Consider the following 18,256-nt stretch of genomic DNA (forward strand, 5'->3'; position numbering starts at 1 on the left):
TGCTTGGCATTGAAAGCATTGTTGGACATACTTGTGGACATCTCTAAATAGATGTGGCCACCAAAATGCCCGTCTAACAAGCTGAACTATTTTATCTTGACCAGGATGCCCAGCACAGGGACTATCATGGTTCTCTTGCAAAACTTTTGTTCTTAGTTCCCGTGCACAAGGAACATATATCTTTCCTTTCCGCTTTAGCCATCCGTTCTCAACTGAGAAATTGGCATACGGACTTGATGAAGGTCTTAGTGAAGAAGTAGACGAAGCTAACTCCTCACTAGTATGCATACTAGACTCGAGTCTGGACCTTAGTGTCTGTGCATAAAGGTCCTCCAACTGTGCTTCCTTGATTTCTTGAAGCAATGAGTTTTCTAAAACTGTAAAACTCATATTATACATAATTCTAGATAATGCGTCAGCGACTACATTATCTCGACCTTTACGATACAGAATTTCCATATGAAATTCTTGCATCAACTCAGCCCATCTACCTTGTCTTCCTCGTAGATCAGGTTGACTGCAAAAATACTTAAGTGTATGATGATCTGTATACACTTTAAACTCAGCACCATAAAGATAGTGCCACCAAATTCTGAGAGCATGTATAATAGCATACAATTCTTGCTCATGGACTGGCCAATTCTGTTGAGTTGGCGAAAGCTTCTTGCTTTCAAAGGCCACTGGCCTACCATCTTGGCTTAACACTGTGCCAACAGCCACACCGCTGGCGTCAGTTTCTAAGACAAAAGGCTTTTCTAGGTCGACCACTTTCAAAACTGGAGCTGTTGAAACTGCTTGTTTCATTGCATCAAAACTTTCTTGTTGCATAGATGTCCACACATAGGGCACCTGTTCTTGCGACAAATCTGTCATAGGAGCTGCTATTAGAGAATAGAGCTCTATAAATCTACGATAAAAACCACTTAATCCCAAAAAGGATCTAAGTGCAGTGATATTTTCTGGCACTGGCCATGCCAATATCACGGAAACTTTCTTGGGATCCATTCTAATCCCATCTGCAGAAACTATATGACCTAGATATTCAATCTCAGTCATACACAAAAAAGTCTTTTCCTTGTTGGCAAACAAACTTGTTTCACGCAACGCTTGAAAAACAGAAATTAAATGTGATTCATGTTCTATGATGTTCTTGCTATAAACTAGCACATCATCAATGAAATCTACCACAAATTTACCCATGAATGGTCTTAAAATATCATTCATTAACATCATAAAAGTAGCTGGAGCATTAGTCAAACCAAATGGCATTACTAAATACTCATACTGACCAAACCTGGTTCTAAAAGCTGTTTTATATACATCTTCTTCTCTTACTCTTATCTGGTGGTAACCACTTTTTAAATCTATTTTACTAAAAATAGTAGCACCACCAAGAGCATCTAAGAGATAATCGATCCTAGGCATAGGATAACGATGCTTGACAGTAATTTTATTGAGTGCTCTGTAATCTACGCACATCCTAAAAGAACCATCCTTTTTCTTTACAAGTAAAACAGGCGAGGCAAAAGGTGAAAAACTCGAACGAATCAGGCCTTTACTAAGGTATTCGTCCACCACCTTCCTAACCTCATTCTCCTCCTTGAGACTCATGCGATATGGTGGTCTAGCAACTGGATTAGCTCCTGGAATAAGCTCAATCCTATGCTCCACATTCCTGCGAGGAGGTAAACCAACAGGTAACTCAGTTTTAAATACATCTTCGAATTCAGCTTTTATCTTATTAGAAAGATTTAAAGCTGAGGTAATAAAACTGCCACCAACTGTCGAATCCATCCTTGGATTTGATTTAGAAATATTTACAATATAATAAAAGTAAATATACTTACAGTCTAACTTGAGCATCTTGGTAGCCTTTAACAGTTTCGCTTCTGGGAAATCGGGTTCCCCGCGAATCAAAAGGCGTCTGCCGCTATGCTCGAACTGGATGACGTGGGAAGAAAAGTCTATCGTTGGCTTCTTCCATGCATGCCATTGCTTGCCGAGAACTAGATCGAATCTCGCAAGCCGTGTAATTTCAAAGTCCAATCTGTCCTCGTAGGACTGGATCTGGAATGGGAGTCCTCTGACTTGACGATCCCACACTTCTGTGCCCTTGCCGTCAGCTAGCTCCACTGTGTAGCTGTACTCTGAAGGCTGCGTTTGGAGCTTTAGCTTCTTGACAAGCCTTAAGCTAATTACATTATGAGTAGAGCCAGTATCAAAGAGGATCTTGACTGGCGTTGCTTGCATAGTCCCCTTCAATACTATAAGCTCGGTGTCTGGAAACTGGTAACCCTGCTGTGCCCCAAGAGACAAGACTGCATCTGGAGCTGTAGGCACCTTCTTGGTTACTGAAATAGCTAAAATCCTTTTAGGATAATCTTGTGGAGTGTCATCCAACAAGTCATCCTCACTGTCCTCCGACACTTGCATTGGATTAACCATCATACTAGCCGTGATCTTTGACTTCTTTGGGCAATCTTTAAATTTATGCTGGCCCATACATCCATAACACAGCCCTTCCTTCATTGCTTTATCCCTTTGCTGCGGAGTAAGCATAGATCTATTAAAAGCCCTTTCCGCCATAGCAGAAACTTTTCTTTTGGTCCCCTTTGCAGTTTTGATCATATGAATCTCTTTAATCTCTTTACCCCTACCCTCACTGGTGGATGGTAAAGTAGAGGAAGCTGGGGCCAAAAATCTAGGGGCGCGAGTCCAAGAGGATTTCTGGCCTCCACCTCCCGAAGGAAATTTCTTGCCATCCTCAAGCACAATAGCTAATTCAATGGCCTCATTCAACGTAGAGCATTTCTCTTTGCGCACTAGAGGCCGAAGAGTTTCTTTAAGTCCCAACACAAATTTATGAACTTGCAGGAAATCAGGAATATGCTCTGGCACTTTTAGCAAGACTTCCCGATACCTATCCGCATATTCTTGAACAGAATAGTTCTTCTGCGACATGAAAAACCAAGAATCAAGCGCTCGACTGCACTCATCAGGTGGCACAAAGTTATTATAAAATATAACTTTAAAGGCATTCCAGGTAACAGGCTCTGCTTTGTCCTTTTCTATCTTCCTCCACCATCGATGAGCCACATCGAGGAGGTTATACGTGGCTTGCTGAATCTTAGCCACATCATCATTTATATGGCACAGCCTAAAACATTGCTCCCACTTGGAAAGCCATTGTTCCACTGCATCTGCTGTGCAAGCTGCTGTATTGCCATTATATTTAGGCGGTTTGAGATCTTTAAGTTGCCACTTGGCTCGCCCCAAAGTAGGCACTCTAGCCGAGGTTCCTGGCTCTCCAAGACCGCCTTGATTGATTTCCTCATCAAGAGGGATGGATATAGACTTTTCGAATTCTTTTCCCCGCATTTCAGTCAATTCTTTCATTTGATTAAGAACTAATTGCATAGTGTTTTCCATAGAATCAATACGAGCAACCATAGTAGTCACATCAAGTGTTTCATCCTCGTCATGCATGGTCGAATCAGGCACCTGTTGCTGTGAGGATTCTCCTTCCATGTTTTCTCTTTTTTTTTTTTAATGGCTTGATGAAAAGAGTATAGGAAAAGCACCCAAATATTTACAGCTAGCAAACTGTCACACAAACACTATTTGCACTTGTAACTTCTGCACTTTATTGTCTTTGAATGCAATTTACCAGCATAACAGCATAAAATGCATGATAACCCCAAAAACTATGCATCAATTGCCCCAATTTTGCTCAAAACATGTATTTTATGAAGATTTTGATGCGAAACAAGTCCAAATTTGCCTTTTTGATGCAAAAAACCAGAAATTGCAGAGCCACAAATTGATGTGCAATTCACTCTATGCACGCATATCATAGTAGCAGGGGAACCCCGTTTCCCCCCATTGGGAACGATGGAACGCGTTCCCCCATCGCGTGGACCAGTGGAACGCTGGAAACGTATGGTGGAACGTGGAGGTGGTCGAAAAAAGGTGGAACGGTAGGTGGAACGGGCCAGGGAACGCTAGCCTGCCGTTCCCCCTCGTGGGAACGTGCAGATGACGTGGATTTTTTTAAAAAAATGAAGCCCGTAAGCCTTGCGCTAGGCGCTTTTCGGAAATTCGCACAAGTCCGTACGCCTTTCGTCGCCCGTCGCTTTTCGGAGTTCACGCCGTTGCTGTCCACGACTCCACGAGTACAGCCGCCAGCGCCCGTACTGTCCTGCCCGTAGTACAGCAGCTGTTCTGAGTCCTGACATTCTGTACTGCATAGTACAGTCGCCCCAGCCACTGGCAGCCAGGCCCCTAGCCCTTGCATTGTGCAGACTACAGTCATCTAAAAGGCAAGGCAGCAAGAAGCTTTTCTCTTTCTTCTCTCTCTCTTTTTTTGTTTGAACTTTGAACTTTTGGTGTTTTAAAAATTACCTATGGTGAATCACAATCTGGACTGCACACTGCACAGTGCACAGTCTCTCCCCATTAAACAGAAGAAAAAAAAGGACTCATTTCTCTGGAATGGTTAACTTTCAAAGCCTATTCAACTTTTTGCCCGAATTTGCAGACATCATGGCTTACTCGGGTTCAAAGCGATCAGCTTCGAATGCTACTTGGTGGGACGAGGTTGAAAGGCTAGAAAGGTATTCATCTAAGGGAGGTGCAACACGATGGAAATGCAAGCAATGTAACAAAGAGAAGTCAGGAGGAGCAAACCATGTGAGAGCACATCTATGCCATGTGAACAATGAAAAAGCACAAGTGAACAAATGCCCAGGGACAACACCTGAAATGCGTAGAGAGCTTTTGGCAAAGTACCCAAGTGAAGAGGAGAAAGCATGTGCACGAAAGAAACCGGCAATTGATGCATCTTACTTCAGTAGACAAGGGGAAGATGTACACTTGGGAGATGGACAACAGTATGGAGGACTTGAGAGCTTTGCATTTTCCCAAGATTCGCAGTCTATGGGTGCAAGTTCCGGCAAGCAGCAAACCTTGGGAGCAGCTTGGGATCCCCGCAAGAAAGAGAGGGTAGATGCAGCTGTTGCAAGCTTCTTTTATCATGATCATGTAGCATTCAATGTTGCCAGGTCTCCATATTTCATTGAAATGGTCCAGGAGATTGCACGGTATGGCCCAACATACAAGCCTCCTTCATATGAGACCATACGCACCACCTTGTTGCAAAAGGAGAAAGCTGCAATTGAATGTGCTTTAGAGTCTGTGCATGAAAGTTGGGCAAAGAATGGTGTGTCACTTATTGCAGATGGTTGGAGTGACACTCGAAAAAGGTCCATTCATGGCATGGTTGCTTATTCTCGAGGAAGAATGCAATTCATTTCCTCACATGATGCTTCTGGGACTGGAAAAACTGCAGATCAGCTTGTGGAAGAGTGGGCCGAAGGTATTGAGAAAGTTGGACCAGAGAATGTTATTCAGTTCTTAGCTGATGGTGAGGCAACAAATAGAGCAGCTGGTCTTAAGCTTGAAGACAGGTATCCGCATATCACATTCAGTCCATGCTTTGCTCATTGTTTGAGCAACTTATTGAAGGATGTTGGCAGCTTGCCATGGGTTGATCCACACATTCAAAAAGGCAAGGAGATAATAAGCTTCATTCAAAACCATCAGTTTATTTTGAATGAATTCCGCAAGAGATCGGCCAAAAAGGATCTCTTGAAGTACTCAGAGACACGCTTTGGTTATAACTTTCTCATGATGAAGAGGTTATCCAAAGTGCAATTGCCTTTGAAGCAGTTGGTTGTATGCAATGAGTGGATGGGATGGGCACTTTCTCGCTCAAGAGCCGGCATAGAGGTTGCAAGAACCATACAAGACTTCACATTTTGGGATGAAGTCAATACTATCAGTGCTATGATGAAGCCGATCATGCGCTTGATGCGGATTGCAGATGGACGGGAGCCATGCATTGGCAAGGTTTATGAGGGGGCTGACCGAATGATCGAGAAAATAGGGGAAATGGGCTTGTCTGATGAGAAATATGCAGAGGTTCGAGAATTATGTGAAGCACGATGGAATGGTTATCATTCTCCTATGCATGCTGCAGCGTATGTCTTGGATCCCGAGTTCCAAGGATGTGGACAAGAGGCCGATGATGAGGTGATGGATGGTTGGGAGACAGTGCTTTCTAGGCAGGTTCGTGATGCAGATAAACGAAGGTTGGTGAAAGACCAACTTGGATTTTATCGCAGCAAGTTGGGAAGGTTTGGATCGGCTGATGCTCAGAGAGATAGGTTTAAGATAGGGGCTGCTTTATGGTGGGAGGATTATGGGGCTCGTACACCACAGCTTCAATCATTGGCAGTAAGGATCTTGTCTCAAGTTGCAAGCTCCTCTCCGATTGAGCAGCTATGGAGTGTGTTCGGCCATGTTGCATCCAAGAAGAGGAACAAATTTGGGACAAAACAAGTCAATGACTTGATTTTTGTAAGTGCTAATTTGCGCTTGCTTGGTGATATGGCATCTCCCAAACCAGAGAAGTTTATATTGCTTGATGAGGAGTCCTCAGATGATGAGGAGACACATGGACTTGCAGATCCTGGTCAGGATGGGATTGAAGATTTGGATGCTGCAGATGTTGGTCTTGATGATATGGCTTTCTTGGATGACATAGATGATAGTCTCCTTGATGGCATCACTGGCAGTAGCCATGCATGATATCTCCTTACTATTTGCAATGTGCATGTCACCTTGAGGCTTGGACTTTGGACTTGGATTGTTTCTTTTATCTAGGCTGTGCCATGTGGGCCACATTTTGTGCTTTTTGTCACTTATGTCATGTATGATGTGGGCTAATTTATTTTGACTTGTGAGATCTGTTCAGTGTTAGTATCTAGCCATGCAAATTATGGTGCACTAGACTTTAGTGTGTCTCTGATTTGGTTATATAAATGAGCATTGTATGTTAAGATTTATCGTCATTTCTAGGAATTATCTAGGTCGTTCCCTGTTTCCGTCCCCCCTCGTTCCCGTTCCCCCTTTTTCTCGTTCCCGTTCCCCTGGTGGTGCTTTCGTTCCGTTCCCGTTCCCGTTCCGTTGCTACTATGACGCATATCCACACATTAACACTGCCTGTGCACTTTATACATGTACTAGAACATCCTTTTGAAGCATTAAAGAGTCAGAAACGCATATCTGGCACCAATTTTGAGCATTCATGACGGACTGCAGGTTTTGCCAGACGTCTGCACCATCCTCAACTTTCCAGAGGCGCTGAGAGAGCTTGAAATGTTTGAACAAAATCCCACATAGTAAAACACAAGCAGAAGGCAAAGGCTTTAAGATGTAAAGCGTGGCCCTTCTCTTTCAAAGTAAAAGAGAGAGAGAGCTCTCTAGCGTGTGGGCTTGGTTGACGTGCGCACACCGCTGGCCGCTGGCGGATTCCCTGCGTCCCTTCTTGTGTAATCGGCTGTTTGCAACGTTTGCTATGGCGCAGCGCAGCCCATCTTTTTTTTTTATTTAACCTACTGCACCGCTACCTACTCCACCGCTTTCTTTCACCGCTTGTTTTCCAGCGCTCGTAACCAACTCGGACTCCCATTCCAGATCCAGTCCTACGAGGACAGATTGGACTTTGAAATTACACGGCTTGCGAGATTCGATCTAGTTCTCGGCAAGCAATGGCATGCATGGAAGAAGCCAACGATAGACTTTTCTTCCCACGTCATCCAGTTCGAGCATAGCGACAGACGCCTTTTGATTCGCGGGGAACCCGATTTCCCAGAAGCGAAACTGTTAAAGGCTACCTGTAAGTATATTTACTTTTGTTATATTGTAAATATTTCTAAATCAAATCCAAGGATGGATTCGACAGTTGGTGGCAGTTTTATTACCTCAGCTTTAACTCTTTCTAATAAGATAAAAGCTGAATTCGAAGATGTATTTAAAACTGAGTTACCTGTTGGTTTACCTCCTCGCAAGAATGTGGAGCATAGGATTGAGCTCATTCCAGGAGCTAATCCAGTTGCTAGACCACCATATCGCATGAGTCTCAAGGAGGAGAACGAGGTTAGGAAGGTGGTGGACGAATACCTTAGTAAAGGCCTGATTCGTTCGAGTTTTTCACCTTTTGCCTCGCCTGTTTTACTTGTAAAGAAAAAGGATGGTTCTTTTAGGATGTGCGTAGATTACAGAGCACTCAATAAAATTACTGTCAAGCATCGTTATCCTATGCCTAAGATCGATGATCTCTTAGATGCTCTTGGTGGTGCTACTATTTTTAGTAAAATAGATTTAAAAAGTGGTTACCACCAGATAAGAGTAAGAGAAGAAGATGTATATAAAACAGCTTTTAGAACCAGGTTTGGTCAGTATGAGTATTTAGTAATGCCATTTGGTTTGACTAATGCTCCAGCTACTTTTATGATGTTAATGAATGATATTTTAAGACCATTCATGGGTAAATTTGTGGTAGATTTCATTGATGATGTGCTAGTTTATAGCAAGAACATCATAGAACATGAATCACATTTAATTTCTGTTTTTCAAGCGTTGCGTGAAACAAGTTTGTTTGCCAACAAGGAAAAGACTTTTTTGTGTATGACTGAGATTGAATATCTAGGTCATATAGTTTCTGCAGATGGGATTAGAATGGATCCCAAGAAAGTTTCCGTAATATTGGCATGGCCAGTGCCAGAAAATATCACTGCACTTAGATCCTTTTTGGGATTAAGTGGTTTTTATCGTAGATTTATAGAGCTCTATTCTCTAATAGCAGCTCCTATGACAGATTTGTCGCAAGAACAGGTGCCCTATGTGTGGACATCTATGCAACAAGAAAGTTTTGATGCAATGAAACAAGCAGTTTCAACAGCTCCAGTTTTGAAAGTGGTGGACCTAGAAAAGCCTTTTGTCTTAGAAACTAACGCCAGCGGTGTGGCTGTTGGCGCAGTGTTAAGCCAAGATGGTAGGCCAGTGGCCTTTGAAAGCAAGAAGCTTTCGCCAACTCAACAGAATTGGCCAGTCCATGAGCAAGAATTGTATGCTATTATACATGCTCTCAGAATTTGGCGGCACTATCTTTATGGTGCTGAGTTTAAAGTGTATACAGATCATCATACACTTAAGTATTTTTGCAGTCAACCTGATCTACGAGGAAGACAAGGTAGATGGGCTGAGTTGATGCAAGAATTTCATATGGAAATTCTGTATCGTAAAGGTCGAGATAATGTAGTCGCTGACGCATTATCTAGAATTATGTATAATATGAGTTTTACAGTTTTAGAAAACTCATTGCTTCAAGAAATCAAGGAAGCACAGTTGGAGGATCTTTATGCACAGACAGTAAGGTCCAGACTCGAGTCTAGTATGCATACTAGTGAGGAGTTAGCTTCGTCTACTTCTTCACTAAGACCTTCATCAAGTCCGTATGCCAATTTCTCAGTTGAGAACGGATGGCTAAAGCGGAAAGGAAAGATATATGTTCCTTGTGCACGGGAACTAAGAACAAAAGTTTTGCAAGAGAACCATGATAGTCCCTGTGCTGGGCATCCTGGTCAAGATAAAACAGTTCAGCTTGTTAGACGGGCATTTTGGTGGCCACATCTATTTAGAGATGTCCACAAGTATGTCCAACAATGCTTTCAATGCCAAGCAATAAAGGCAGAAAGAGTAAAGAGCCCAGAGTTACTACATCCCTTACAAATTCCGGAATCTAACTGGCAAAGCATATCCATGGATTTTATCACGGGATTGCCACGAACTCAAAGACAAAAAAATACCATTTTGGTGGTAGTTGACCGCCTGAGCAAGATGGCTCATTTTATAGCAACCAAGGACACTGTGGAAGCTCCACAGGTTGCAGATTTGTTTATCCAGAATGTATTTAGATTACATGGATTACCTTTGTCTATTGTCTCAGACAGAGATGTGCGTTTTTGTGGACATTTCTGGAGACATATTTTTGCAAAGTTGAATGTTACTCTCAATATGAGTAGTGGTGACCACCCCCAGACAAATGGTCAGACGAAAAGGGTCAACCAAGTACTCGAGGACATGTTACGTGCTTATGTATCTGATAGCCAGACAGATTGGGATTTATACTTACCCTTGCTAGAGTTTGCATATAATAATAGACCTCATAAGGTAACCAGTATATCTCCTTTTGAGATGAATTATGGTATATCTCCCTTAACTCCTGGTACTATAGGCACACCACAGAAATGTCCTAGTGCGGCAGAATTTTTGGCAAGAATGCAAGATACTCTAGCATTGGCTAAAACTAAGCTTCAGCAAGCAGCTGAAAGAGCTAAGTTTTATGCTGATAAGAAAAGATCTTCTCGATCTTTTGAAAAGGGAGAAAAAGTTTTTCTTCAAGTACCATTAAACTCTACATCTTTATTTACTGGAAAGTGTCCTAAGCTTTCGCCTAGATTTTGTGGACCTTGGACCATTATGGAGAAGCTTAGTGACGTAGCTTACCGGTTGGAACTTCCACCACGCTGTCGTGTCCATCCGGTGTTTCATGTTAGTAAACTCAAGAGATATATATCTAAGGATGATAACCTAATTGATGGTCTTATTTCTTTGCAGGAAAATGACTCATGGTCCAGACAAGATACTAGATCGCAGAGAGAAGCGGTTACGTAATCGCGTTCTCCGAGAGTTTCTAGTTGCCTGGAAAGGTCTTCCTTTAACCGATGCTACTTGGGAATCAGAAGCTCTGATTTGTAAACATTTCCCACAGCTGATCATCGAGGACGATGATCTTAGAAGGGGGAGAGAATGTTAGACATATACATTAATTTAGTCCGAGGCAATTAGGCCTAGACCGGACATTATTAGTGTGTGCACGGGCAAGGGCCTAGTGGGCCAAGGTCCGTAGCTCGGGGGTTAGCCAAGGAGTGCGGGAATGGGAGCTAAGAGAGCACTTCTACCTTTTGCTTGATAAGGAGGTAAGAACATGCTCTAGGGGACTTCCATTTATAGAAACTCATGGGCTATATTGGCTGGGAGGAGAGAAGCGCACACATGTCATTTTTTAGCCCTCTTACAACCACATCCACCTTTTTCACAAGAAATATGGTGGTGAAGGCTATACGCAGGCTTCAGAATGGTTGAACGTAGGATCATGAGGGGCTTATGGCTTAGCACCTCTCTGATACCTTGGCACCCGTCCTAGCCCATATGTTTAATAGGACCCTTCCCCCCACCTAGTCATCACACACCATTGCGCCTATCCATAAAGTGGGACACCCCATGTATCCTAATAACTACAGAATCATCATGATCAGCCATATCTTGGCAAATCTCTATGGATTTGTACTTGAGTCTGAGCTCAACACACTAGCAAAGAGAGAGGGATTCAGGAGAACCTTCTCCACACTGGATCACATATTCATGCTACATGCTATCATTGAGCAGGCCAAGGTAGATGGCCGCCTGCACTGCGATTATACTGCTGCTTTGTGGACTTCCGCAAAGCTTTTGATACAGTGCCTTGGGCCCATCTCCTAGAGCACTTACAACATCTCGGGGTCTCGCTTGACATGATGATCTGGGCTATCATTTCTTTATATGAGTCGGTTATTGGCAGGGTGAGAAGCCCCCAGGAGGACTATCTGAGGAGGTCTCTAGCACCATCGATGTGAAACAAGGATGCCCACTATCTTCGACCCTCTTTGGACTTTCCATAGATGAGATCTCAGACTTCATTAATAGAACCAAAGGTGGAGAGGAGGTGTTCTTGTTTCCATCATTTTATATACTGATGATATTGCAGATTCTGAGGAGGGGCTATAGAAGCACATGGATACTTCACAAGATTTTTGCACATAGAGGGGGCTCTCAGTCAACCTTGGGAAAACCAAGGTTAAGGTATTCCACACCTCCTACCCAGTTGCAAAGTGCAGACCGTACAGAGATCACTTATTGGGTTGTAGGGTTGAGCTGGTGCACTCATATGTCTATCTTGGAGCTACCTTCACAAGTCCATGCTTCCTTATGAGACAGGCAGCACAGAGGATAGACTCACAAGAGGATATACAGCTCTAGCCTTATTGTAGATGGAGTGTTTTCCAGATGCATTTTTAGGAGCTGAGGACGAAGGGTTGGCCTTTTGACACCCTAGTCACCCTGGCACTTATGTATGCAATTCCCTTCTAGGCACCAAATTTATTCCTGGTACTTATGATCAACCAGCCTGTCACCGTGCTGACCAGAACTCCACATACTGCCCCATAAATGTGTGGAAGATGGACAGCCAAATTTTAGTCACACTCCCTGAGCCAAACAATTGCTCTCTTTACTGACAACCCATCCCAATGGTCACCCATCCTTGCCTTTCTGGGCAATGGCAGCAGGAATGGGTGCTGCTGCGTATATCCAGCCTAAGGAAACGTAGTATGATGTCTCCACTTCTCAAATAACAGCAATTCATTAACTACTACTCTAAATATGCCATCATTACACTGTTTTGGATATAAAAAGCACTGCCTTTTATGTTTATTACAATTCCCCTTGTAGAATAGTCAAGAAGGTAAAACAATAATGGCATGCATATAGTTACTCAATGATACCCTTCCTTAAATCTCTTGAGAAGGTTCATCAATGGAAACAATCCATGAATGAGAAGGTCATGGTGTACAAGTTCAAAAGGTCAATTTAATGATACATGACATTTAATTAAAACATTATTTTCTTCCCTCACCTTTCAATAGTCTTCTCCATCGGGTTCATCTTCTCCCTCTATGGCAACTTCTTCATAATCTTTCTCCAAAGCTGCAAGGTCCTCTCGAGCCTCAGAGAATTCACCCTCTTCCATTCCTTCACCGACATACCAATGCACGAATGCACGCTTTGCATACATCAAATCAAACTTATGGTCAATCCTTGAAAAGACCTCAGCCACTGCAGTATTATTGCTTATCATGCATACTGCACGTTGAACTTTGGCAAGATCACCCCCTGGCACTACTGAAGGTGGCTGGTAGTTGATTCCACACTTGAAACCTGTTGGACACCTGCGCACACAAGAAATAGTCATGCAATTCTTTCTCAGCATCATCAACCCCAGATTTAAGCCAAGTTCACACCTAAGTGTCTGTTTCACATGTTGGATGAAGTATGACAACTGAGGTATGTGGTAGCTGCTTCCAGTTTAAGCAGTTTAAAACATTTGAGTCTAGCCCATAGAACATTACCAGTCAACAAACTGCACTGTCCGCTTGGTCTTGATAGTCGCAACTGCTGCATTGACGTCTTTTGGAACCACATCACCGCGATACATTAAGCAGCAAGCCATATATTTACCGTGTCGGGGATCACATTTGGCCATCATACTGGATGGCTCAAACACAGCATTGGTAATCTCGGGGACAGAAAGCTGCTCATGGTATGCTTTTGCAGCAGAGATGACAGGTGCATATGAGGAAAGCATGAAATGGATACGAGGATATGGCACGAGGTTTGTCTGAAATTCTGTCACGTCAACATTCAAGGCGCCATCAAAGCGGAGGGATGTCGTGAGAGATGATATGATCTGAGATACCAATCTGTTCAGGTTGGTATATGTGGGCCTTTCAATATCAAGGGATCTTCTACAAATATCATAAATTGCCTCATTATCCAGAAGTACAGCCACATCTGTGTGCTCCAGCAAAGAATGGGTGGAGAGAACACTGTTGTAAGGCTCCACAACTGCTGTAGAAACCTGATATAAATAGAAATATCATGAGCCAGACACAAGCTATGTTAACCAATTACAATAATTACACATTCATTACCTGAGGAGAAGGATAGATGGTGAATCCAAGCTTGGACTTCTTGCCATAGTCAACTGAGAGGCGCTCCAATAGAAGGGATCCCAAACCGGATCCGGTTCCACCTCCGACTGCATTGAATACCAAGAAGCCTTGCAACCCAGTGCAATTATCTGAGAGCTTTCTCACTCGGTCAAGGCAAAGATCAACAATTTCCTTCCCCACTGCAAAGGCAAGCATACATACTTTCAAAGACAAAACAAAGGGGCTACTTCAAGGGTCAAATGTCCAAAATAATCAGAGCCCCTACACATGGCTGAAAATCACAAATAGGCAAAGGATCCATTGCAACGGGCAAATGCAGATGACCTCCCACTCCTGTACCTTGGGCTGCACTAGTGTGTAAATCCCTCAAATTCTCACACACTACTGGCCACCATTCCACAGGCCTTGCCTGTTCTGTCCCTGAAAGACATAACTAGACTCATAATAGTGATGAGGTTATTCTAATGCTAATCAGCAGCTCGATTATTGGACACTAAGTACTGATTGCATACTAGTAAGTTGAGTTAATGACACTCTCACCTGTGTTCTCTATAAGTAGGATTAGGCTCATTAACAAGGGCATTCCCAAGACAGTGCAGTCCATGAGAATCAAGACCCCGAACACACCTAGATCTCGCTCAAGGCTTGCACCTGGATGGTGGAATCTGGTGGTATAGGCCACCAAGGCTCAGGCTAGGTATCTGGCATGCTGCTCCTCAATCTCAGAGTTGCTCTGGGTCCTATACCTACTGAACCAAAGAAGAGGGGAAAAGTGTTCAAGGGCATGTTTCTGAAACGAACCTGTGTAATGCCCCCTGGCGAAGTTGTTGGCTGCATCTTCCTTGCCGGAGATCAATTGCTCAGGATGGAAAAGCTGCCTGTAAGTTCCTGTGCGAACTTCATCAATGACAGTAGGCTCCAGGTCAACGAAAATGGCCCTTGGGACATGCTTTCCGGCACCAGTTTCACTGAAGAACGTGTTGAATGCATCATCGGCTACTCCAACAGATTTGTCACTGCAAAGTCAGTCAGTTGCATCAGAAGATGCCAGATCTGATGTAAAGCTACTGAAAAACCCTGACCCTAGCTTCCCAGCTTCTCACCTACAGACACATAGACCCAAGTTGCAAAAACCTAGCCTAGCTTCTCCACTGAGAGAAACCTACCCATAGCTTCTTCTGGCGGAAATTCTAACTATAGCTCTGCAGAAACCCTGAACCTAAACACACAACTGCGAATAAAAATGGATCCTGACCTCTGTAAAACCCCTACATTGGATTCTCCACTGCATTGCAAAATCCCTGACCCTCTGGATAAAACCAAGCCCTGCCCTTTCTGGGAACCAAAAAAAAAAAAAAACATGCCTTCTCTCCTCACTGCGAAAACCCTAGTCCCTAACCAAGAGACTCCACTGGATAGAATCAAATCCCCCCTTCTCTCCTCACTCCAGAAATCCTAACCGTTACAATTCGTGCACACGACAAAGCAGGTCGTATCCACAGAATTTGCTGTCTCTCCAAAGATTTCTTGATGTGCAGAAAAACGGTCTCAATCTCTCTCTCTCTCTCTCTCTCTCTCTCTCTCTCTCACACACACACACACACACACACAAATCAGACACTCTGCACATGAGAGCAAACCTGGGCATACGGCCATCGGGGAAGATGCCATGTTCGAGGCAGTAGAGCTCCCAGCATGCATTACCCACCTGAATGCCGGCTTGACCGATGTGGATGCTGATGATCTCTCTCATGGCAAGCTAGATTTGCAAAGATGAAATGTATTTGCGAGAGCCCAGAGGTGAAATGTATGGGAGAGAATGTGAGATCTGTATGGATGGAGACGAAAAAGATGATGAACTCTCTGTGTGGGTCTCGCTATGCTGTCTTATAGTCTGGTTGATGATCGCATGTGGTGAAGACAACCAGCAATAGGCCAACCTGGCCTGTGGGTCCTTTTAGGATGTGGGCGGTGCATGCCATTCAAGCCCCCCAAAAATTCATTCAAGGGCTCCTTCCTTTTTATTTAAAGAGATGCTTTCTTTTATGAAGGTTTTTTTCAAACCAAAAAAATAAATAAATAAAGTCCCTTTGCCTTCACATTCTTGGCATCCACTTTATTTTCCCCCCTTTTTGGTAAATTGACCTTAAGAGCTGATTATTGAGAGCTCATATATGCTTAGATTGCGTCAACGACCCATGTGCTTCGACAACATCTCGAAGTCGGATGAGTCCACATCCTTGTTGGTGTGAGATCCTTGTTGGTGTGCCTTTGGAAAAGATGAGACGACTAAGAGATTTGTACCCACGAAAAACTTAGCATTCGCAAATCGATGGTGGTTCATGACAAATTATCAACACCATGACTAAGACATGGCCCATGTGCTTGGACAACATCTCGAAGTTGGATGAGTCAAGATCCTTGTTGGTGTGCCTTTGGAAAAGGCGAGACTAAGAGATCTGTACCCCACAAAAAACTTAGCATTCGCAAATCTATGGTGGTTCATAACAAATTATCAACACCATGACTAAGACACGATAATGATACTCTTTTATCTAATGTTTACACCTCTCTTTCTTACATGTACTTAAGCCAAAAGGTCCAACTACATTAATAAACATTGGGGCTTACATAAGCACTGACTATGCTCTATGAATCATGACCACCAAGCTTGTTTGAACCGGAAGGTGTTTCCTCTTGCATGAAATTTCAGACACCTTTAATTTCATTGAATAAAGCACCAAACTTGGCGTAAATAAACAGCCAGCATTTCAACCCACAAAATGTTGACAATCTCAACACACCTTAACAAAATGTTGACAATCTCAACCCACAAAATGTTGACAATCTCAACACACCTTAACAAAACTTTAAAACAATCTTCGGACAACTGGATTATCTCTCCTTGGAAGCCTATACTCCTCGCCTCCATCGAGCACAAAAAAACATTAAAGAAAAAAACATTAGCTAGTGCAAGATAAACTTTTCATGGAAAAAAAAGAAGGAAAACAACAAAACCTTACAGAACTCATTTAGTGGATCAATATTTGAGGGGCGAATGAGGTTTGAATAGGCTTATAGACAGCAAACTAAAAAATTATGTATTGTCCAGTGCCTATGACTCGAAAATCTAACCTATCAGGCTTTTCATAGTCCACAAACAGTACATGTACATGAAGTTGATCCGCGATCTTTTGTAATCTCAGAGTGTAAATTCCAAGGAGCCCAAAGCTCTCGTTTTGAGGGTCTTGGTATACAAGCCCAACAATAATTTGGGTTCTAAAAAATAAAGATATTCCCTGTTTGCGAAAAGAATGTATCAATAGCAATATAAATTTATCAAACAAAACGCAAAACCTACATAAAAAACAAGTTTCTCAGTTCGATAATTAGAGATATTGTTGCTTGTCCTTCCCAAAATGGAGGGTCTACAATTCAGCCATGAATATTGCATAGATTATGAAAAACAAAAATACCTGAATTATAGCAATCTCAAAAATAATTACCTTCAATATCTTGGCCATCACCATAAACAAATGAAAATGATTACCTTGCCACCTCCATCCTAAGAAATATACCCTTGATATCAAATATAACACTCACAACACTAATAATTTACATAACACTTTAAGGTCTCCCTCTCTCCCTCTCTCTCTCTCTCTCTCTCTCTATATGTTTAGTATTTTGTGCCAAGCAAGAAAAATAAATAAAAGCAAGTCAAAAGTAAACGTTTGCTTATCCAATTGTCCAAAAATAACAAATAGGAACTCACCAACACCCGTCCACCATCTCAACAATTAGAACCAGCTCTTGAGCAGTGACAAGGCACTCTCTTTTGTGGATCTACATGGTATCTTTCGCTAAATGCAAGTAGATTTATACACATGAATTCAATAATACCAAAGAGAGAAGCATCAATGTGAAAGATTGCACAAAAATACAACATAGATTACACATGTTACATCATTGGAAACATTTTTTTCATTGATACATATATATCTATGATTGTAATCTCTAGCGTTTGTAAGCTACTATATCAAAAGCTTGTTCTCTACTTTTTGGGCATAGATTAAATTTACATCCTGATTTATGCCATTTGGAAAACCTCCTTGTAGACAATATTGGTTGTGAAGAACCTTCTATGCTGCTTTCCTGTTCCATATGATGATTTACACACACTTTCACTGCTTTAACACTAGTTCTGTAATTGGACACTAAAGTGTCCTGAGGACACTAAAGTGTCCTGAAAGTTAGCATTTTTCTTGAATTTTTGTGGGCAATCTATTAAGAGCTTTGAAATGCTTAACATCCACAGATGTTCCTCAAGACCCAAAAAAAAAAATTTGAGATTTTTTAAATTGCACTTTTCTTAGCTTTTGCAAGGCAATATTTTAATTTTCTTAGACACATGCTGATAAAACGCATGATTTTTGCTGTTTTCAAAATAGTAGTAATTTGTACATAACTTTTAGAAGGGACATAGTTTGATCATGAAACTTGGCTTGATGGAAAGCCCATGATGT

General features: G+C 42.4%; 1 protein-coding gene across 2 annotated transcripts; it reads right to left on the reverse strand.

Annotated features, from left to right (window-relative positions):
- Window positions 1-12,380: 12,380 nt before the first annotated feature.
- Window positions 12,381-15,751, reverse strand: LOC147615281 (tubulin alpha-1 chain). 2 transcript variants are annotated; one of them, XM_086779359.1, is made up of 5 exons: window positions 15,374-15,751; window positions 14,535-14,749; window positions 13,713-13,912; window positions 13,131-13,639; window positions 12,381-12,950 (listed from the first exon to the last, which is right to left on the reverse strand). In XM_086779359.1, exons 1-5 carry the CDS (start codon window positions 15,484-15,486, stop codon window positions 12,641-12,643), a joined length of 1,347 nt encoding a protein of 448 aa, XP_086635485.1. In that variant the 5' UTR covers window positions 15,487-15,751; the 3' UTR covers window positions 12,381-12,640. The 2 variants fall into 2 exon arrangements, with proteins under 2 accessions (XP_086635485.1, XP_086635486.1); XM_086779360.1 differs by lacking the exons at window positions 14,535-14,749; window positions 15,374-15,751 and adding exons at window positions 14,073-14,153; window positions 14,274-14,468.
- Between the last annotated feature and the right edge of the window lie 2,505 nt (window positions 15,752-18,256).

Source organism: Cibotium barometz, chromosome 40, assembly GCF_041138505.1.
Source record: "Cibotium barometz isolate CiBa-2024 chromosome 40, ASM4113850v1, whole genome shotgun sequence".
NCBI classification, from domain to species: Eukaryota; Viridiplantae; Streptophyta; class Polypodiopsida; order Cyatheales; family Cibotiaceae; genus Cibotium; species Cibotium barometz.